The sequence below is a fragment of the Lagopus muta genome, chromosome 23 (genome assembly GCF_023343835.1).
Source record: "Lagopus muta isolate bLagMut1 chromosome 23, bLagMut1 primary, whole genome shotgun sequence".
Lineage (NCBI taxonomy): Eukaryota > Metazoa > Chordata > Aves > Galliformes > Phasianidae > Lagopus > Lagopus muta.
In genome coordinates this window covers 5265638-5286973 of record NC_064455.1, presented here as the reverse complement: position 1 = coordinate 5286973, position 21336 = coordinate 5265638, and the positions used below count along the sequence as shown (strand labels likewise).

General features: G+C 66.7%; 2 protein-coding genes across 2 annotated transcripts; both read right to left on the bottom strand.

The window, feature by feature from the left end:
* Positions 1-111: 111 nt before the first annotated feature.
* TINAGL1 (tubulointerstitial nephritis antigen like 1) lies at positions 112-7267 on the bottom strand. The gene is made up of 12 exons (XM_048969264.1): positions 7191-7267; positions 6275-6594; positions 5912-5975; positions 4416-4508; positions 4211-4325; positions 3346-3469; positions 3100-3250; positions 2551-2734; positions 2281-2326; positions 1789-1912; positions 1378-1423; positions 112-1243 (listed from the first exon to the last, which is right to left on the bottom strand). The coding sequence occupies exons 2-12, from the start codon at positions 6579-6581 to the stop codon at positions 1103-1105; spliced, it is 1395 nt and encodes a 464-aa protein (XP_048825221.1). The 5' UTR covers positions 6582-6594; positions 7191-7267; the 3' UTR covers positions 112-1102.
* Positions 7268-9012: 1745 nt separating this feature from the next.
* KCNQ4 (potassium voltage-gated channel subfamily Q member 4) lies at positions 9013-21313 on the bottom strand. Its single transcript, XM_048925558.1, has 14 exons — positions 21069-21313; positions 15857-15947; positions 15227-15353; positions 14960-15135; positions 14742-14867; positions 14549-14659; positions 14314-14409; positions 14089-14177; positions 13418-13576; positions 11331-11548; positions 11141-11243; positions 10876-11007; positions 10586-10721; positions 9013-10497 (listed from the first exon to the last, which is right to left on the bottom strand). Exons 1-14 carry the CDS (start codon positions 21311-21313, stop codon positions 10282-10284), a joined length of 2025 nt encoding a protein of 674 aa, XP_048781515.1. The 3' UTR covers positions 9013-10281.
* Positions 21314-21336: the final 23 nt, after the last annotated feature.

Genomic DNA, 21336 nt, shown 5'->3' with positions numbered 1-21336 from the left:
GAGCACAGCAGTGGCACGGCACAAGGCTACCAGCCTGGAGGCAGCCCCCACCTCCCCCCTAAAGCTGCTGCTGCCCTCCTCAAACCCAACCCTCCCCCAAAGCCTCACGCCCGCTATTCCCAGCACAGGGACGGCGTGCTGCCCGTATGTCTGCGCCTGCCCACAGCCCCTCCGGCCCGTGGCTGAGGTCACACTGTGCTGACAAAACAGGAAAGCAGACAATGTGGTCCTTATCAGCCCCCACGCAGCCCTTCCAGGTGCTGACCCCCGGGATGGGGGTGGAGCTCAGCCTGTAAACCATGGGGCTCTTGGGGCAGCGGAGCCACGCGTCCCCAGCCGGGGTGGGAGAAGGAGCTGCACTGCAGGGGCAGGAGGAGACTTCGAGGAGTTTTATTTACAAATAATAAAAAGCAAAATAAATACAAAAAAAAAAGACTTAAAAGTACAGCCTGGGGGGGGTTGAAGGTTAGGTGAGGCTGTGCGGCAGCTCGGGTCCCTCCTTTGGCAGGGGTGGGGACACATGGGGGGGGGCATGGAGACCCCAGGGCTGGTTGCAGCGGCCGTTTCCCTGCTCCGGGGCCTTAGCACCATGGGGAGGGGTGGGAGGGAGCTGCAGGGATGCCATCCTTATCAGGTAGCACCCAGCCCTGGGCTCCTCCTCTTTGGGGACTCGGATGGAGCCCTCCCCCGTCCTCCCCTCTCCCGGTTGCCGCGGCATTTTACCCCCCGCAGCTCCATAGGGCAGACGGAGGGCTGTAGGAGCCGTGCTTTGCCTGGGGGACCCTACAGCACCTCCCGCCCTACGTACGCGACCGGGGGGGGGGGGCTCAGACACCGCGGGCAGGGGTGGCTGCTTTTGAAGAGCCCCCGACTGCCAACAAAAGCCGGCTGAGCCCGGGCAGGATTAGTGAGTAAATCCTCCGTCCCACAGGCAATGCGATGCCCCCCGACCCGGCCCCACACCCCGTGCACGGCCCAATGCACCCCGGCCGCTGCGTCAGCGCCCGGCGGCACGAGGGGTCCGACCCGGGGTGTCCCTGCTGGGGCCGGGGGGGGCGGCAGGGCAGGGCAGGGACAAGGAAAGCTCCCGCGGGGTCTGTGCTCACTTATGGACCATGTCCTCCACGCTGACGCGGCCCCACACGCCCACCACGAAGCTCTCCACCTCACACTCGTTGACGCCGCGGGCGATGCGGAAATGCCCGTCCTCGCCCCACGCTCTGCCCCACGAGTTGGCCGCCGTCTGCAACGGGGGACGCTGAGCGCAGGAGCGACCGTTCCCCTCCCCGGCACCAAACCTGGTGTTCAGATCTTCCCCGGGTTGCAGCCTCCAAGGAGGGGGCTGAGCCCGGCTGCACTCATCACACCGGTACTCACCCAGTATTTTTGGATCTGGCCGTCGGGCAGCTGCTCCTCACCCCACCTGCAGCAGGAGGGCAGTGAGGAGGGACTGCGGGCCCCCCGTGGGGATGCACCAGGGGGCTCTCAGAGCACACCTTCTCCCTGCCCACTGGGGAGGGCTGTGAAACCAACTCCCAGCTCCAGCATCTTCCCCCAGGGCCAGGAGCCCCTCTGGGACCCCGGCACAAAGGTCTGTGCCTCCATCCCAGCCCCATTGCTGAGCACTGAATGCTCCCCACCGCTTGTGGCAGCAGCCCCAGTGCAGCCCAGCAGCCTCCTTCCCTCCTCGCTTCCTCTCCCTGCCCAGAGGAAGGTGGACGCCTTTCCTCCCCCCTAAGGAAGCATTTCTCCAGCCACTGTGATGCCCTGCACCCCCCCCAGACCTACCCTGTGATTTTCACTGAGTGCGTGCCATGCTGCTGGTGCTTCGGCCCCTTCCCCTCAGCCACTGGTGTGTGCCGATAGATCCCACTCTTGTACAGGAAAAAATCCTCGTGCACCTCCAGGATGGCTGCAGGGTTGAGGATAGGGGTTGGGTGCTCAGCTCTGCATCCCCCAGAGCAGAGGGCGCGAGCACAGAGGACACAGGGCCGCGCTGGGGACATGGGACAAGGCTCAGCTGCGCGGGGGAGGAGGATTAAGAAAATAAAAATCAAATAAAACCAACTGCCGAGACAGAGATTAACTCTGAGAAGTTAATGAGCAACAGGTGCCAGCGGGCAGCTCCCTGGGGCTGCATTAAGCATTAAGCAGCAGGGTTGGGGCAGCTCCTGAGCTGTTCCAGCAGCCTCTGTCCCCCCCCAGTCCCCTCTCAGCTCAGTGCACCCCAGGGCACAGATCCCACTTCTGCAGGGCAGTGCCCCCCCCCCAGCTCCCTACCTTGCACAGGGCCGTTCTCCATCAGCTCCTTCATGATTTCCTTCTCCTGCAAGCACAGAAACAGCCGATACCAAGGGCTGGGGTCCCCACCTTCTGACCCACAGCACCCCATGGACACCCAGCAAGGTGACACCACCCCTCTTCTGCCACCTGCAGAGGCAGCTCCACATCCAACCCTGGCATCGCATTCCTCCCCTCCCTCTCTGCCCCACTTTGATCCCCAGCTTGGCTTTTGCAGGCAGAACCGCCCCCAGCCCCACGGCTGCTCACACTGGGGGCCAGGCGGTAGGCAGGGGTGGACTGGTAGATCTCATTGCCGTGGCTCTGGGGGTTGGGGCAGCGTGCTGTGGCCTGCCTCTTGCCCCGGCCCGTGGAGCGGCTGTGCATCATGCAGGGCTGTGCAGCAGGCTGGCTCTCCTGACTGGTGAAGGGGTAGCACTCGTCTGTCACCACCCTGTGCAAGGGATGGGGATGAGAGGAGGAGATGGAAAACCTGGACACGTCGTTGTCCTCGTTGCTGTCCTCATTCCTGTCCCCTTGCCCAACTCCATCAGCATCCCCCTGCCACCCCATAGCCATCGCTATCCCCAGGTTATACCCAACTGCCATCACCATACCCATTCCTTCACCTTCCCATCCCCGTCCCACAACCACTGCCACCCCATTCCCATCCCTGTTGCTATCCCCATCACCACTCCCAGCCCTTTGCCTCCCCACCGCCGCCGCCTTCACCATCATCATCACCATCATCCCAACCCACCCCCAGACCAACTGCTGCTGCCATCCTGCCACCATCGCCATCCCCCCATCCTTGCTCACCCCCTCCTGCGCAGGTACCACCAGGCTCCATCCAGCCGCCCCCCGCTGCAGCCCCGCTGGTTGCGTGTGTCACAGGACAGGAGGTTTTGGGGCGACAGGGAGGGCGTCATGTGGCCCATGGAATGGATGGAGATGCGGTCGGAGGCAACGGCTGGGGACGAGCACAGCGGTCAGGGATGGTGACGGCCCTGGGGGTCCCATCCCACTGCCCCACGAGCCCCCATCCCCAAACCCATTGCACCTCACCTGCCGTGGAGAAGGCCCAGGAGCCGGCGCAGTTGCCCTGATCCAGGGGCTCGTGGATCATCCCAGGCCATTTGGTGGCCGCATCAAAGTGGCGGGGCAGCACCTCGTTGGAGTCCATGGCCATCTGTGGGGGCACGGCCTCACGGTGTGGGGACCCCCCGCTCCAAGGCACCCCCAGAGCTGCGGTCCCTAGCGCCACCCCAACCCCACCACAGACACCACAGCCGCCCTGAGGAGCCATCTCTCTCAACCTCTGCCAAATTCAGGCTCAGCAACAGCACCTCCAGTGCTCAGCATCCGGCCACGGGTGCCAACAGGGGGCCCTCATTGTGTCCCTGCTCCCGGCTCCGAGTGACGCCCGGCATTTCCGCCTGGAGGCCACGCGCTGAGCGGCCCTTCTGGGGAGGTCACAGCACCCAGTGCAGGAAATGCTGCTAAAATTAAACCTCGCAAGTCAAGGCCCTGCAATGGGTGTGAGCCGTGCACTGGGCTCATCCTGTCCCCATGGAGCATCCTTTGGGGCCAGGAGGACTTCAAATTCCATGCATGACGTGGGACAGAGCCACAGGGTCCCACCGAGGTGTCGCCACAGATGCCCCATGGAGCCTGCTATGGGGTCAGCAGAAGGTGCCCCATGGGGCCGGCTCTGGCTGCAGCCCGAGGGCATCCCGCTCACACGGCTGTGCCGACTCAGCAGCTATGGGGCCGGCTTTCCGATGGGAACCCAGCAAGGAGGGAAGGGGCAAAAACAACACTGGCAACGCAGGGATTGCGAGGGGGAATGTGCTGAGCTGCTGTCTCCAAAAAGCGGGGCAGCTCGCAGCTTTGGGGCCGGGGGTTACAGGATCTGTGGGGTCCCACTCACGTGCATCTCATTCATGTTCATGACGGTGGGGGGCGGCCGGAAGGTGCCCAGGCGGTAGCGCATCCCGTCCTCCAGCGTCATGCCCCAAAACTGGCTGTAGTTGGCTGCTCTCCACCTGCACAGAGCACGGAATGGGGTTGGCACATCCACAGAGCACAGAGGGGTGAAGCACCCCTGCATCCCTTCAGTCGCTTACAGCCCTTACCCGTAATTTCCCCTGTTGACGGCGTCGATGAGGTCCCCATCCACCAGGCAGGCGTGCTCCTCACACTGCCACTGCCCTGCAGGGCCGCAGGTGCTGTGGGGAGGAGACAGTCAGCAGGTGGGGAGCAGCAACCCCAGGAATTGGGACCCCCAACACCAGCCTGGTCCCTGCAGCAGCCCCAAGGACAGAAACGAGCCAAAAACCCACCAGGGCTGCAGCAACCAGCAGGGTTTGGAAATGAGCCCAGGGAGGAGCTGCGCTGCCCTGAGCAGGGAGCACTGCACGGCCCATGGGGGACCCGGGGGGGGGGGGGAGGGGTGTCCCCATGGGGAGCCTCCAGCCGTGCTCCCCCCACATTCCCAGCAATGCTCGGCATCCGGCCCCGCTGCCCGCAGTGCGAGCTCCCGGCACGCCGTTCCCTTTTATGGAGCCGATCTGTGGGCAGAGCAGCTCCGCTCACCGCTCCCCATCCCCATCCCCACCACCCCGTTGGGGTCACAGCACCGCCCAGACCCCAATTCCCACCATCAGCCCCTCCCAGGAGCCATCCCACATCCCAGCCATTGCCTTCAGCCCCACATCCCCACACAGGGGACAAATCCCAAGGCCCCGTTTGGAGCAGGCAGTGTGAATCCCCCGATATCTGCTCTCCCCAGGCACTGTGAGGCAATGGAAAAACCCTGTAAGACGCTTCCCGAGCCCTTCACCCCTCGCTGCCCTCCTTGGCCACAGCTCTGGTGACCCAGCTGCTTGCTGTTAACTCCTTGGGCACAGGCACTGAGCAGCCCAGCTGTTGGGGGCGTATCTGGGGTGAAGCCAAGCTGCGCACCCACAGCATCTCCCCACAACTCTCCTGCATCTCCCATGCTTTACATTTCCCTCCCATACAACCGCCCCAAGTCGGGGTGAAGCACAGCAGGAATTGCTCTCCGCATTCCAAGTGCAAGGGAAGAAGATCTGGGGTGCAGCAGGGATGCTTTCCCAGCACAGAGAAAGCTCCTTTGAGCATGGAGGGGCCTCAGTTCCCCCGACTCCTTCGTGCCCAGAGGGGCAGCAGTGGCTCAGGGAGGGCTGTGCTCATCCTGCAGGGCTGCACGAGGCTGCTTGGGCTTGCAGGCGCACACACTGGTTGCATCCACGCACGCTGATGCACAGCTCCACATGGAGCATTGGATTTGCCCTCATCTCAGTGCAGCTCAGTGCTCCTCAGTTGCAGGATCCGTGCTCCCCATCCCAGCATGCCCGCAGTGCCGTGTCGGAGCCAACCCCGGTGCAGCGCTGAGCTGCGTGGGGCCGGATCCCCACCTGGAGCAGGACGGGGCACGCTCAGCCCATCAAGCCGGGGCAAGCTGGGTGCGGGCACAGAAACCCCAAATATGCCACAGCAAAGGAACTTGCATCAGCCCCCGCCATCCGGCGCGGCCCCGCTCCCATCACGGCTGGGTTCGGGGTCAGGGTGCCACGCTGCGGGGCCGGCGCAGCACGGGGGCACTCACCACAGGTTGCAGTTGTCCCGGTACGTGGCCCCGCTGGGATAAGCGCGACCGGAGCGAACGCAGCCTGGGAGGGAGAGAGGTGGGCACAAGGAGGGTTAACTGCAGGCTGGGACGGGATAAAGGGGCCACTGATGGCCGGAGCTGGCTCTGCTCTGCGGGGATTCTGAGAGAGCCTTGTGCTGCACGAGGGGGCCTCCCGGGTTCCCCCCCTCCTTCCCATCCCTCCCCCGCTGCCCACGGGGTGAAGTCGGGGACGGCGTGCCCCAGACACGACCGGGGCGGCACCCGGCCCCGTTCTGCCGCCGTTCGGACGCGCGCATCGCATCCCGCAGCCGCGCACCGCTCCGGAGGGTTCCGCCTCACCTGCAGCTTTAGGGAACGGGGCCGGGATGCCCAGGCAGTACTCCCAGAAGTCGGGGCAGCAGTCGGAGACGGTGCGGTTGCAGAAGAGGTCGCAGTAGCAGATGGTGTCGAGGTAGGGCACGGTGCAGCCGTCGTCGCGCCCGCGGCAGCAGACATCCCCGCGTTGGCAGTAGGAGCCGCCGGCATCGAACACCCCGTGCTCGTACAAACCCGGCGACAACTCCCGGCGCGTCCGCGTCCGGGCGGCCGAACCCAGCGCCGCCAGCAGCCAGAGCAGCGCCCAGGGCACGAGCGCGGTGCTGGCCATGTCCCCGGAGCCGCTGTACGGGATGGGGCGGTGTGCGTGGGGACCCCGAGCCCCCGGCGTCGCCTTGTGCGGGGCTCTGAGCCGCCGGAGGGGCTGGGACCTCGGAGCCAGGTGACGCGCAAATCCTTCGCATTCCTCATCTCCCGCCCAACTCCTTAACGGAGCGCCCACGCAGCTCCGGAACGGAGATCCTCAGCCGCTCTATGACCCCCCCCCCCCCCCCCCCCCCCCCCCCCCCCCCCCGCTCGGCTCCCCTCACTCCTCCCCCCCATACGGCCTCACAGCCCCGCGTCCACGCTCAGCTCAGCCCCCCTTCCCGAAGCAAAGCCTTCAGGCGGAGCCCACGGCGGTGAGGCTGCGTGGGACGCCCAGGCCGAGCACGGGCTGCGCCCCATGGGGGAACCGGACCGTAAAGGCTGCCTGGGGGGAGCTCGGCGGTACCATCGCTGCGATGAGTTCCCCAACCTCAGCCCACGGCTGTCAGAGAAAAGAAGAGGAACGCGGCCCCGGGAACCCGAGAAAAACCCCTGGGGGCCCTAGGAGAACGCCTGAGGGGCTCAGGTGACCCCGAATGGCACCGAAGCGGCACACCCCGCGCCCGCCCCATACCTGCCGCCCCGCCGTGCACCGCTCCCCGCCGCAGCCGCTTCCGAGCTCCTCCTCCGGCCCCGCCGCTCCCTTATAGCCGCGCCCCGGGGGGGGGGAGGGGGCACGGGGAGGTGCCGGGGTATCCCGGGTAGGGGCCGGGCCGCGCTGCCCCACCCCGCGCCGAATGAGTTCCATGCCGCCGCCCGCAGAGCCCCTTCTCCTGTTGGGTCCCGAGTTCTGCTGGGGGTGGGGAGGGGGAGATCCTCGGAATGCTGGGGCCAAAGAGAGCGCGCTATAAAAGCTCTGCGTACCCCGACCCGTCTGTCGCAGGGTGGGGGTCCCCCGAGCCGCCAGCACGTGGAGGGGGCCGTGTGTGTGTCCGTGTGCCCAGCACTGCGTCTGCCGGGGCGGAACGCGGCTGTCCCGCTGCTGGGGCGCACGCTGGGGGTGAATACAGGCAGCCCCTGGCCCCCCGACCTGCTGCACTCCTGTTCCTCCCGGGAGGTTTGGCCCCGAGGAGCGGCACCGGCGCTGCCGAGGGATTCCCCGAAGGAGCTGCCGGTGTCCGACGGAGACAGCGCGACCCCCGGGGGTCCTACAAGAGCACCCCTCTCCCCGGCCCCCCACCTCCGCAGGCAGCGCAGCCCGGTGCTCCTCCAAGAGCTTTTTCCTGAGCACGCGGCCTTGGACCGCCGAGAGCTTCAGGAAGGAACTGGGCCGGAGCCCGGCTGTCTGCAGGCACACGGACAGGAATTCGGAGTGAGTCACGAATTCTCCGAGACCCTCCGGGGACAGAGCAAAGCCACCGCGAGAGGGACGCGGGACATCGCCTCTTCTGCTCTGTATCCTCCTGCTTTCCCCCCCCCCACCGCCATAGGGGCAGCAGCACCCGCAGCCCCACGCTCCTCCCGCAGGTGCCCTTGGCGGCCGGCAGGACGCACGGACACATTCGCTGGGCCACAGCCTCGTCCCCATCTGTGCCACACGCGGCTGCAGGGGGCATCGCACACTTGTGCTCTTTGCCCCGCGTGGGGGAGGCTGCAGCCACGACCCGGAGCGCTGCGCAGAGCTCAGACCCGGAGCAATGGGGGCACGCGGGGGCTCAGCCTTTTGCATGGCCGGAGCCCCCCGCAGTGATGCACGGACTCCACTGCGGGCACAAGGAGTGACTGCGGACCACCTCCCTCCCCCCCCCCCCCCCTTCCGAGAAGCTCTGCTGCCAGCCGGGAGCAAAGCAGAGCAGAACGGGGTTTTCCTGCTCGCCCCGACCTGGCTCTCCCTTCAAAGCAGCCCCGGAGGAACCGCAGCCAGAGCTGCACCGCCAGCAGGTGGGGGTTCCCCGGGTTGCACCCCGCACCCCGAGCGCTCAGCGGGGCCACCCAAAGGCTCCGTCCCGACGCGGCCCGGCTGCTCTGGGGGGCGGGGGGAGCGGCAGAGGGGCTGCAGGGGTCGCTCCATCGCTGCGTGGCGGTTGCGGGGCCGGCTGTTGGCGAAGGCTCAGCCAGGAAATGCGGCGAAGGAGCGGCCGAGAGTCCGGCTTCCTCCCGGCAATGGGGGCGGTGCTGGGACACTGCGGGCGGGGGGACGCGCTCCCAAGGAGGCCTGACACCCCCCCCCGGGGGGGCTGCAGCACTGTGAGGACGGGTCTCGCACCCTCATCTCGTCTGGAACGCTCCTGAGGCTATCGCAACGCCATGCCCGTGTGGGGACGCACCGTTTGGGGACACCACACCGCCCCGGAAAGCACAGCCCCTCTGCCGGCCGAGGTGGGGCAGTGGTTGAGGGGGGGGGGCGGGGGATGGGCGCTGGGTGCTGCGGTGGGGCTGGAGTGCCACCTCTCGGGAGAGCGGGGGCAGAAACCAGGCGAGCAGGCGGCGTCTACTTCAAAGTTTAATGAAAGAAATAAGTTAATAAGTTAATAAAGTGAGGTAACTACGGGCGGCTGGGGGGGAAAAAGAGGGACTGAGGGGCCCAGCCAGCCCCGGGGAGGAGCCCTACGGGTTAAGGACTGAGCGGGGCTGGGGGTGAAGCTGTCACATGCACCCTCATTCCAGGGCCGGGTACCCACAGCTGTGCATCACCCCCTGGGCACCCCCGGCCCCACGGCACAGCCCGGGGGGCTGCGAGCACAGCCCATGCTGTTCGCATGCACTACGGAGGGAAAGGAGGAGCTGGGGGCATCCCAGGGCACAGCCCTGCTGGGAGCAGCAGCAGAGTGGGGTTGGGATCCCCCACGATTCCAAGGCAAAAGGGGGTCCCACGAGGCCCCCCCCCCGAGGGGTACCAACAAATTTTGGCACTACTGCGGTGGGGGACTGGAAAGCAGCCCTGGTGCAAGCAGCGTGCAAAGGGCGCCGCCGCGCCGTCCCCACCCGCAGTCACCCCCAGGGGCCAGGGACAAGCAGGGAAGGAGTCAGTCCTCCAGCGGGGGCAGGAAGGGATGATCCTGGTTCCTCCTGCCCGGCCCCACAGCCTCGGGGCCGCCCTCCGGGGGGGTCTGAGCCCCCTGCAGAGCAGGACGCCGCCCCGCGTGCTGGCAGGAGGTTCTTATTGCCTACGTTGGTCCCCCGGGCGGCTGCTCCCGGGGGTGTTGCATAATTAAGACATTATTGCATATCTGTCTCTTACATATACGGATAGATGCTGCCCTGGGAGCATGCAGGGGCAGAAGGTTCTGCTGCACTTGTGGAGGTGCAGCCACAGCCCCGTGAGCGGGGGGAACCCTGGCAGAGGAGGGCGATGGGGGCAACCCCCCCCCCACCCCGATGAGACCCCATGGGGTTGTGCCCAAGGGCTCAGCTCCGGAGCCGGAGCCTTGCATAGCTGTGCCGGTCCCAGCGCGGCTCTGGGACGTGCAGGACCCCCATGGGGAGGTGGACACCCACCCTGGGCTGGGGGCTCTCAACCCCCCCTGGAGAAAACAGCCACCGCAGCACTGCCGCTGCCCCCCATCCCCACCACAGCGCTCAGCACAGAGCACCTCTGCTGCCCAGCTGTGAGGACGCTGAGTTCAAGTAACGCAGAGAGGGACGCAGCTCAGTGGGGCCAGGGCTCCCCACGTCCCCATGTCCCCCCACGGCCGGAGCCCATCCCTGCGGCCCCATCCCCCCGCTCAGTCCATGTTGGCGCTGCCCGACCTGGAGATGCTCAGCGTCTGGGCTGACGCCGACACGTCCTCGTGCTCCACAGGGCTGTGGTAATCCGACGTGATGTCGGGCTCGCGGGGCAGCGGCACGGCGGCCAGGCTGAAGGAGTTGGCCGAGCCTTTGCGCAGGCACTGCGAGTAGAGGCCGAGCAGCAGGTCCAGCTTGTGCTCAATGGACTGCACCTGTGGGCATGGGATGAGCCATGGGGTGGTGACGTGGTGACGCAGTGACACGGTGACATGGTGACACATGCCGATGTCCCCTCCATACCTGCCGCTCCACTTTGACCACACGGCCCATCATGCTCAGCTCATCCACCAGCTCTGCATCCAGCACTGCCTTCTCCCCCTTCTCCCGGATCTTCTTGTCAGCAGCGGGGCCCCCCCTGCCCACAATCTGGTCCACGCTGCAGGGAAGGAGACATGGCACATCATTCCCAATGGACTGGGGTCACGGGGATGGGGCCCCATTGATGGCCGTGGGGCTGGCAGGATGTGCCCCACGTAACTGGGGACGTGCAGGACCCCAGGGTCTCCCCTCCCTCCCCGGGGCCATCTCACCGTGTCTGCAGGCTCTTGATCCTGCCCAGCATGTCCAGGTGCCCGGCTGAGTACTGCTCAATGACGTCCTTCACGTCGTAGGGCCGCAGGGTCTCCTTGAACTTCCTCTTGGCCACCAGGAACTTGAGGATCCTGCGGGTGGGGGGAGAGGGGTTGGATGCAGAACGGCCAGCACCCGGGGCTCTGTTTGTTGCTATGGGGGTCGTGGTGGGGACCCAGCCCCCGTGGCTCTGGTGTCCCGGTGCCCAGGGCTGGATGCGCTCACCGCACAGCACGGATCAGGGTCTTCACTGCTGGCATGATGTCCTCGAAGGTCAGGTCGCAGTGGGAGCCCTTCTCCTCGCCGCTGTCCTCTGGTGGGCATTCTGCTGCAAGGGGGAGTAGCAGAGGTCTCAGCCCCCACACTGAGCCCCCCCACGGCCCCCCATGTCATCTCCCCCCCCCCCAGTGCTCACCCTCAGGTTGCAGCCGCGGTTTGAGCCGCAGCGATGCACGGAAGCGCGTGCGGTCGTTGAAGCTCCAGCTCTTGTGCACCTTGCTGGGGCTGGGGGCTTCGGGGACGGCCTCGGTGCTGGGGGAGCGGTGCAGGGGGGGGGCCAGGTGCAGGCGGCCGCGGCTGCCCAGGCGCTGCGGGGAGCCCAGGCGGATGCGCTCCTTGATGCCCATCTTGGTGCTGCGAGGGGGGGTGGGGGGCAGAATGAGTGCCTGGCGGCTGCCCGGGGGGAGCAGGGATGGGGATGGGGGGTGGAAGGGATGGGCAGCGCCCAGCACGTGAACTGGGCACGAGCTCAGGCTGGCAGCAGGCGTCACTGCATGCCCGTGCAGAGCAGCCTCTATGCAGCTCTTTCTGAGAGCAGAGAGAGGAGACAGACGGACGGTGGAGGGACAGACAGGTGGGGACACGCAGCAGAGCAGTGCATGGAGCAGCCCCGTTCCTGCTGACACGTGGGGCCGGCCGGGCCCTGCCATCCTCCTCCTTCTCCTCCTGCAGGCTGCACCACCATTCTGCTCTGCTCCTGCAGCCCCGCTGCAAACTCTGCTCCCGAAACCAACCCCTCTGCTGGCTGGGGGGAGGTTGGGGGGGGGGAGGGAGCAGAAGACATCATTTATGTAGGACCGACACAAAAACACCACCTGGTGCTGCCTCTGGGGTGATGGGGGACTGCAGGCTCACGTTGGGGACAGGAGAGGAGGCCAAGCAGAATGGGACCCAAGAACAGAGGGAGTCAGAGCTGCGCAGGACACAGCACACAGCGCAGTGCAGGGAGACACCTGCTGCTGTGCGGGGCCACAAAACTGCAGTCAGAGGGAGAGCTCTGCTGATTTCCCCTGCCAGGAGCCGGGTCTGGGCTGGCAGCACACACACAGGATGGGGAAATTCCTTCCCCAAGGGGGGTGGAGGGGGGAGGGCAGGCTGTTGGGCACACCGCCGCGGGGTTACCCTCAGTTTGCTGCTGTCAGACACGGCACAACCAGGCTCACCCACGCTGCACGGGGAGAAACTGAGGCGCAGCCCAACGTGCCCAAGCCGGCTCCCAGCCCAAGCCATGCACGACCCCCAATGCTGCATCACAGTTCCCCCCCCCTGCCCCTCTGCCCCATCCCCTGCCCAGCACCCGGCAGCTCCCCATGCACCCGGCAGCTCCTGGGCCGCGGTACCTCCGTCTCCACGTGGCCCACGTTCTCAAGAGCCTCCGCTTCCCACCACCCGCCTGGCTGGGGGGCAGGGCAGGGACACAGAGAAAGAGAGCATCAGTGAGCTGAGCCGAGCCGCTGCGCCCCGGCCCCACGTGTGACCCCCGTGTGAGGGCGCAGAGCCCCCAGGCGCCTCCTCCCCGCTGCGGAGGTGAGAAGCATGAGCACGTTTGTGTGGGTCCTGCATAAACGCTGACGGCTGTCGTCCCGGTGGCAGAGCTCTGTGTGGGTGCACAGCAGCGGCACGGGGAACAGTGCTGGGTCCCCATGGGAGGATGGCACAGAGCGGGGCGGGCGGCCAGAACCACGGCCACGTTTTGGGGCGGACGTTACCTGAGGCTCAAGCACTTGTGGGGCTGCGCGTCCTCCTCCTTCCAGCTTCGGGGTGAGTGGGGTGGGGAAGGTGTGGGGGGGGATGGAGAGCGGAAGGTGAGCAGTGGAGGGAAGGGGAGAGAGAGAAGATGAGATGTTATGAGAGGTGAAGCTCGCGGAGAAGCCGGGGATGGGAGCGGAGCCCCCGGCCCGTACTCACCTGGCTGTGCCCGCAGCCCTGCAGTGGGGCGGCATCACAGCTCAGCACATCCCTGTGCCGCACCAGACTTCCCGGAGCCGCAGCTCCGGCACCGCGAGGAGGCAGAGCGGAGCCGTCGGCCCCGACTGACCCTGACCCAAAGCGCCGCTGCCCCGGCCCGGGTGGCGCGGTGGGAACACCGGGTGCCCTTCAGCCCCTGGAGGCGGGGACCGCGCTGGGTCCCCGCACGCGGCATCCCGGGGCGGCTGCTCTGCTGCTGGCGGCGGCACCACGCGCAGACACACACACACGGGGGCAGAGCCGGCTGCTCCCTACCTGTCCCCGGCACACGCGGCGGGGATGGGGCTTTTCTGGCCAGAGGTGAAGAAGGGCTGATACGGCGGCGGGGCTCCGTCAGGCCATTTTTTCACCTCTGAATTCCTAAATCCTCCGTTGCGGGCTCGGTGCAAGTGCTCAAACATTAGGAGCAGCTCTCTGAGGTTGGGGGTTAAATAAAAACATGGAGAAATTAAAACTTCCCAAAAGAAACGAGATGAGCAAAACCAAGGCGGAGCAGAGCCGGGTCCTCCGTGCAAAACCAAGCGCCAAAACGGAGCCAAACAAGAAGCAAAAGCAGAGCCGGGATCCTAAATCCAGCTCCTCCACAGCTCCCGGCGCAGCGGGACCGGGACCCATTGCGGGGCACCGAGCTCCGTGAGGGCAGCTGGTAAGAAACCTCCGCCTTCGGAAAAGCAAAAAGGTGAAACAGAACCGTCCGTCCACCGGGGGCGGCGGAGGGCAGAGGGCTGAGCGACTGTCGGCACCGCTCCTCCCCCAGGAAGTGATGGTGGGTGAGAGGTGGAGGGGGGTGGGTGCTGCGAGTGGGGAGGGGGCGCTGGGCAGCCAGCGGGCTGCGGCTCCGTGCGCCCACGTGTGTGCTCGCTGCAGTGCTCACCCAGCAGCCCTGCGGGGACCCCCGGTGAGTCCCCCCGTGCCCCCTCCCCTACCTGAAGGAGGGCAGCAGGCTGTCGTAGTAGCACCACGTGGCCGTCAGGTACCCCCGGCTGGCATCTGTGGAGTACAGCCGCCAGGCTGCCTGCAGGGGGAAGCAGCCCGTGGGTCAGCCTGAGTCCCCCGAGGCCCCCCTCCCAGCCCCCAGGTCAGGATCCAGCCACGGGTCACGGAGGAACGAACGGTGGCACTGCAGGAGGAGATGGGTGCAGATGGGGCACCTGGATCAGGTTTGCTGCTGGGGTCCTCCTCTTCTCGAAGTGCTTCTGCCGGTGCTGCTCCTGCACCTTGAGGGCGAAACCAGAGCCCAGGATACCCTGGAGATGGGAGGAGGATGGGGCACAGGGGGTCACCTCCACAGGGGTGGATTTTGCCCCTTTTCTCCCAAATTCCTGCCCTGCGATGGGACGTAGAGAGCGGGGACCCCTCCGGCCCCCCAGCCCCGGCCACACTCACTGCAGGCAGCGCAAAGAAGGAGATGCCGAGCAGAGCAAACCCGGCTGCCAGCATCCGTCCCAGCCACGTCTGCGGCGTTTTGTCCCCGTAACCAATGGTGGTCAGCGTCACCTGCGCGGGGAGAGAACACGGGGGGCCCTGCAGGGAGCTCCCCCCCCACGGCCCCCTCCCTCCCTCCCGCCGCTCAGCTTACCGTGCCCCACCACAGGGAATCAGCGTAGGTGGCGAACTCGCCGTTGGTGTCCTTCTCGGCCAGGTAGACGAGGAAGGAGGCGAAGATGAGCACCAGGAAGCCGATGTACCACGCGGTGATCAGCTCCTGCGGGGGTCAGCGGGACCGGATGAGGGGGGGGGGGGGTCGGCGGGGGTGGGCACGGGGCGGGGGCTCACGGGGGGGGGGCCGCCCCCCACCTTGCTGTGCGCGTAAACCACGGAGCCCAGCAGCTTCCAGGTGCCGCCGCGGCGGTCCATGCGCACCATGCGCAGGATCTGCAGGAAGCGCATGCTGCGCAGCGCAGAGGTGGCGAAGATGTTGCCCTGCGTGCCGGCCGCGATGACGGCCACGGAGGCGATGAAGACGATGAAATCTGGAGGGCGGGTGGGGGGCGGTGAGGGGCAGCACAGCTGAAGCAGCCCCCGACCCCACGTCTCCCCGTGCCCACGTTCCCCCCGCGCTACCTATCACACAGAAAGGTTTCCGGGCGAAGCGCAAGCGGCCCCGCCAGCCCCGGTAGCGGCAGCAGCAGCCGGCCGCCCAGACGCGGATGACGTACTCCATCCCGAACACCACGATCATGACAAACTCCTGCGGGGAAAAGCACAACGCGAGGCGGGAGGTGCGGGGTGGGCGCTTTGGGATGGGGAGAGAATTGAACGGCGGTGCGAGGGGAGCGCTGCGTTCCTCCCGGGACACCCCCGGCCAGGCGGCTCCTGCGCTCCTCCTCCCGCCGGCACCGAGCGGAGCCGGGTTCTGTTCCTCCTCCGTCAGCATTGTCCTCCGGCCGCGCGCCCCAACCGGCCCCGTTCTGCTTACTTGCGGGAAAGTCACAAGGACCTTCCCGATTTAGTCTCCGTCACTCGGGAGAACTCCGGCGTCAGCCCTTTCTGACAGTTTGGGGGAAAAGTCGGCCTTTTCTTAACGCCTCCCCCCACCCCCCACCTCTGCCCTGCTTCCTCCAGCGGTCTGAGCCCCTCCCCCCCGCCAAGATGCGCCCCAGAGGGTGAAGAGAGGCTGAGGGAATGGGAAGGGCTACGGGGTGACAGTGGGTGCAGTGTGGGGAGGGGGCCCCTGAGTGCCCCCCCGCTTACCAGGATGAAGAGGCACTGGTTGGCCAACTTCTGGTGCTCCTGGATGGTGGAGAAAACGGAGAGCACCAGGCAGCTGAAGACGAGCAGGAATCTGGAAGCAGAGCACGCAGGGTTGGAGGCACGGACTACAGGGGGCGGCACGGGGCTGACCCTGACCCACAGCTCCAGCCCCCAGTGCCCACCTTCCGCCCTCACCCAAACGTGTGGGGATTGCTTCAGGGTTAATTGCGAGTTCTGACGGGGCCCCACCTGAGTGCTGCTTTCAGCTCTGGGCCCCGGCACAGGAACGTGGGGAGGCCGAGGGTGCGTAGCACAGAGAAGGCTCAGGAAAGCCCCCAAACCCGCCTCCCCCTGGAGCCATGGAAGCACAAGAACGAAATCCTCCATGTGCCACGGGGCAGCTGTGCCCAATGGTCCCATCCTCTGGGATGGGGATGTGTCCCCGGGTCACCCCACAGCACTTGGAGGAGATGGAAGAGGAGGAGGAGGAGGAGGAGGAAGGCCGGGCTCCAGCAGCACGTGGCTCAATGCCAGGCTGTGCCGCAGCCCTGCAGCCTTTCCCCCCCGGCAAAACTGCTGCTAATGAAAGGCAGGCAGGGAGCCGAGGCCCCACAGCACGGCGGGACCTCATCTGCTGCCCCACTGCCACCGTAGGGACACGGGGGGGGAGGGGGGGCAGAGCCCGGGGTGGCGGATGGGGATCTGCCCTGAGGCCATGCGCCCCGAGAGCCGGCTGAAGGCAAAAGGGGCTTTGGCCCATTTAAAATAAGGAAGGAGGGGGAAAAAGAAAAAAAAAAAATAGATCCTGGAGCTGAAGCGAACGAAACTCTCCAAAAATACATTTTTTTTCCCCTGATCCAGCGGTTCTAAAAATGGAAAGCAAAGGGTTGGTGCCACTGTGCCACGTGATGTGCGAGGGGCCGGAGCCGCTCCGTGTGGCAGCGTGGGGCACCGCGGCCCCGGGGCGGGCACTGAGACCGTGGGGATGTGAGAGGGGGCTCAGCACGGAGCCGGGTGGGGGTCAGCGGGGGCTGCCGTGTGGTGTGAGTGCACAGGAAGGAGCAGGAGCTGGTTTGGGATGCAGGGATGCTGGGGAGGGGGATGCTGGAGGGGATGGAAGGGTCAGAGCTGGGCAAGGAGCGGGCTGTGCAGTGCAGTGCAGTGCTGTGCCGTGCAGTGCTGTGCTGCAGCAGCTCTGCCCCCCCCCCCCCGGTGCTCATCCCTCTGTGCCCACCCCAGCTCTGTGCCAAGCCTTAACACAGCAGCACCGCTCCCCGCTGAGCCCCAGGAGCAAAACAAGGTCTGGAGGAGCCGCCCAGGGCAGCGCCTTCGTGCACCATCAGCAAGAAGGATTATCCAAGCGGGATTTAGCCGGCAATTACACAGGCAGCGAAGCACAAAGCAGAAGAGAATGCAGAAATCACCCTGGCTGCAAAGGCTGGTGCTCCTCACCCAACCTGGGGTGCAGGGACGGGGGGGGGGTCCCTTCTCCCCCGAGCACAATTCCAAGCAGCAGTGGGACCACGCAGGCGAGGGATGCCTGCAGCCCGGCCCCGTGGAGGGATGCTGGGAGACACCCGATACCCAGCGATCCATCCAGAGCCCTCAGCAAAAAGCATTCTGCCTGGGGAAGGCTGTTTAGGGGTGGCAGCCCCCCCCCGGCCCTGGTGCAGGACGCAGTCATGTGAGCCCCAGCGGTCCGGCTGGGAAACAACTTGCTGGGAATGCATCACCTGCTGGGAATTAACTCACAAAGCCACGCAAACGCCCCGTCCCGGCAGCTCCTAAGCAGCTTAGGGCACGGCCAGCCGCGGGGGGGGCTGGAAGGAAGGGGCTCCCCGCAGCCCCGGGTGGAAGGGACACTGCAGCAGCACTGAACGGCGTTGCAGGGCAGCTCACAGCCTGCAGGCACGGCGCCTGCCTGCGGGAGCACTTCTCCCTCCTTGCCCCCAGATATTAATTAAAACCCATCGCGGGGGGGGGGAGCCCTGCTTGGAGAAGGCGAATCTCCTCGCATTAATCTTCATTAGAGCGGCCTCGGCCATATGCTGCCGGCTGCACGGGAGGGGATGGAGCAGGTGAGCTGGGAAAGATGCTGAGGTCGGGGAAAACGGCGCTGGGGGCAGCCCTGGTTGGCAAAGGGCGGCGTGGGTTGAGGGGGGAACCTGGATGAGGAGGAGGAGGAGGCAAACAGCTCTGCTACGGCCCCCGGTGCCGGGCAGGAAAACAACACGCGGTGCCAACAGCTCGGCGTGGGGACGCACAGCCCCACATGGGCTGACCCACACTTGTGGGGAAGGGGTCAGGGTGGGACAAAGCCAGCCGGCGGCACGGCGGGGGGGGGGATGGGGATGGGGTCGGCGCTTCGCTGCTCCGCGCGGCCCCGTCAGCTCAGCCCGGGCTGTATAAACAGCACGTCCTATAAATCCACCCCGCAGCCTTCCAGGAGAGCCGGGCAGGCGTCCTGTCCGCCCCGGGATATAAATAACCGCGCTGTTTGCAGCGTAACCATGGCACGGCCGCCCGCCCCGCGCTGCGATGGGACGGGGGACGCAGCCGCCGCTCCCCAGCGGCACACGGGGCTCCTCGGCCGAGCTCTGCCCCTTCGGTGCCCACCAGTGGGTTGGGAGACCGCAGCCCCGGCAGCTTTGGTGCGTCACCCCACGGCTGAGCCCCACACCTCACCCCGGTTGGTCGCTGCGGATGCTTCGCACGGAGCGGCCACGGGCCCCACGGGTGGCTGCACAGCCCAGCATGGAGGGCTTTGCTGGGGACCTTGGGGGCAAGGGGACGTGAACGCCACCGGGGCCCAAACCCGTGCTGAAGGCGGCAGCAAAAGGGAAAATTAGGGGAGAAAAAAAAAAAGGAAAAGGCAATCAATGCAGAGTTTCATGTTGCGCCATCGTCGCTTAATTTTACGCCCCAGCGACAGCGCGTCGGGTTCAGGAACTGCTGCGCCGGCGGCTCCGTGCGGGCGCTGCCCCAAAGCGGCTCCCATTTCACAGCCGGGCAAGGTGAGAGCAGCCCGGGGGCGGCCCCACTGGGGGGCACAGCCTCCCCCCGGCCTCGGCACCCATCCCGCCGCCACCGCCTGAACGCGGGAGTCGGGATGGGAAAGCGTTCCTCCTGCCGAAGCCCCACGTGAGACGCCCGCGGTCGGGGATGAGCGCAGCGTTAAACCTCGGAGCCGATTTGGGAGAGGCTCTCAGCAGCGCCGAGCGGGGGACGAAGCCATTTCCCTGGGATTGCTGCGCTCTGCCACGTGCTCGGCGTCGAGCTGAGCGGCCAAAAGCTCTGAGCGCAGCGGCAGCCCCCGGCGTCGCAGGGAAAGCGCTCGTCCTGCTGCCTTCCCCATCAGCAGCGCCTGTCCCAACCAGCGCCCCCAGCGATCGGTGCTGCCGCCCCCAAAGCTCCCCGTCCCCATGGAGCAGCACCCGGAGCGCCGCTCCCCGGCCTGAGCTCTGCGCGCTGCCCCCGATGCAGCGCTGCACGCGCAAAGAGGAGGCTGAAAAAGGAAGCCTGCATTTGCCTCTGGCCGTAAAGCTTTAGGTTAAGGCTCCAGTCACGCTCCCAGATTTTCTCTGTAAGCTCCGGGGCCAGAAGCTCTGGTAGAGCTGCACCGGGAGCCCGGGCACAGCGCGGCCCCAAAGCCAGGGCACGGAGGGATGAGAGCGGCCTCGCTGCAGGCAGGGCCGGGGCTGCAGAGATGGGGCGGTGATAAATCCCCCCTGCGATGTGCACCAACAGCGGCTCAGATGGAGCTATTCGGGATCCATTCGGCAGCAGAAAGGGACGGACTTCTCCAATAAGGGGTCTCAGCTCAGCCCTGCTCAACCGCTCGGGGGGGAGGGGGGAGCGAAGCGCTTTGCTTCGCAGCAGGATTCCTGTGTTAGCGCATCTTGGTGTCAGAGCCGGGCTGCGGGGAGCTGCCATCATTCTGGGATGGATCCACGGACTGCGGCACCGCTGTGCCCCGATGTCCCCGAGGAGACGGGTTTGAGCCCTCCTCGTTCACAGCCCAGCACTCGGACACTCAGGGTTCGCTCCCGCAAACGTCAGCGCCCAGTGAAAGCCTCATCTCCATCTGAAGGAGGGGGAAACGGGGCAGAGCCGAGAGCTGAGCTCCGCTCCCAGAAAGGCTCCATCCAACGTGAGCCCCGCAGGGCGCTAAGGGAGGGCCTGGTCGTGGCCATGAGCTGGCAGGGATGGGGCCGCTTGGAGCCACGCACAGCCCCAGCAGGTAAACCCACAGGAGCCCCACAGTGCCACCGACCCAACGTGCACCTCACATCCAGCGCTGCGTGGTTGTTTCTGGGGAAAACGCACCGAGGAGGATCCCTGTGCCAAAGCCCGGCGAGCACCCAAAAGCCCGACCCCCCCACCTCTCTTTCCATGGGGTTTCAGCTGCCATCCTTAATTACAGCTCTTTCGAGGGCAGCGTTTGCAGCGCAGGTATTATTTCCGAAGCACAGCGCGGGGGTGTGAGGAGCAGCGCAGCTCCCCGGGGAGCTCAGGTGCGCGGCGATCAGGTGACGGGCGGCCCGCGCTGCTCCGTGCGCGCACTTCGGCGAGACCCACTTTCCAAAGCGGCCGCCTTTCTCACGGCACGGCCGGGCAGGAGCGGCAGCATCTCCCCGCATCACCCCGTCGTGCCACCGCAGCCGCCCGGAGCGTTTCGGACCCCCGGCGCAATCGGCGCACGCACGGCTCGGCTTTGTCGGAGCGGCCCGACGCGCGGCGGGGAGCGGACGTGAGCCCGGAGCATCCCCGTCCGCAGGGCGATGCCGTAACGCCGGGCTCGTAACGCTCCGGGCTTCGGTGCCCGCTGCCACCCTTCGCGCGCAGCTCTGGGCACCGCAGCCCCACGGCGTTACCCAAAGCCGCCGTCCCCACCCCACGGGCGCAGACGGGGACTCGCGCCGTGCTTCCCCCGCTGCCCCCAACCCCCAGTCCTACCCCGACCCCTCCCGAGTCCCCTCCTCTCATTTTTGGGTCTCTCCCCGCGCCGGGAACCCGGGACGGGACGGGGCCGGAGCGGGACGGTGACCGACGGGCGCCGCGTTCGGAGGAGCTCCCGGGGCTCAGCCGCGCTCCGCACGGACCCTCCCGACCCACGGCCCGGATCCCCCCCCGACCTCCGGGAAAACTTCGCTAAAAGCACCGCCGCCCCCCGCCCCGGCAGCGAAGGGGGTCCCGCACGGCCGGCACTCACATGAAGGCGTGGTACACGAAGGCCCACCCGCGGGGCCGCTCCAGCACGTTGTAGAGGCAGTTCTGCAGTCGGCGGCGGCAGCTGCGCGCGGTCCCAGCGGGGCGGGAGGCGGCCGCGGGGCGCGGAGCCGTCGGTCCCCCCCGACGGTTGAGGGGAGCGCTGGGAGGGGGGGTCCCGTCCTCGCTGCGCACCGCCGTCAGCGCTGCCCCCCGCCGCCCCCCGCCGCTCCGCGCCGCCCCGGCCATGGCGCGCCGCCCCGCTCACCGCC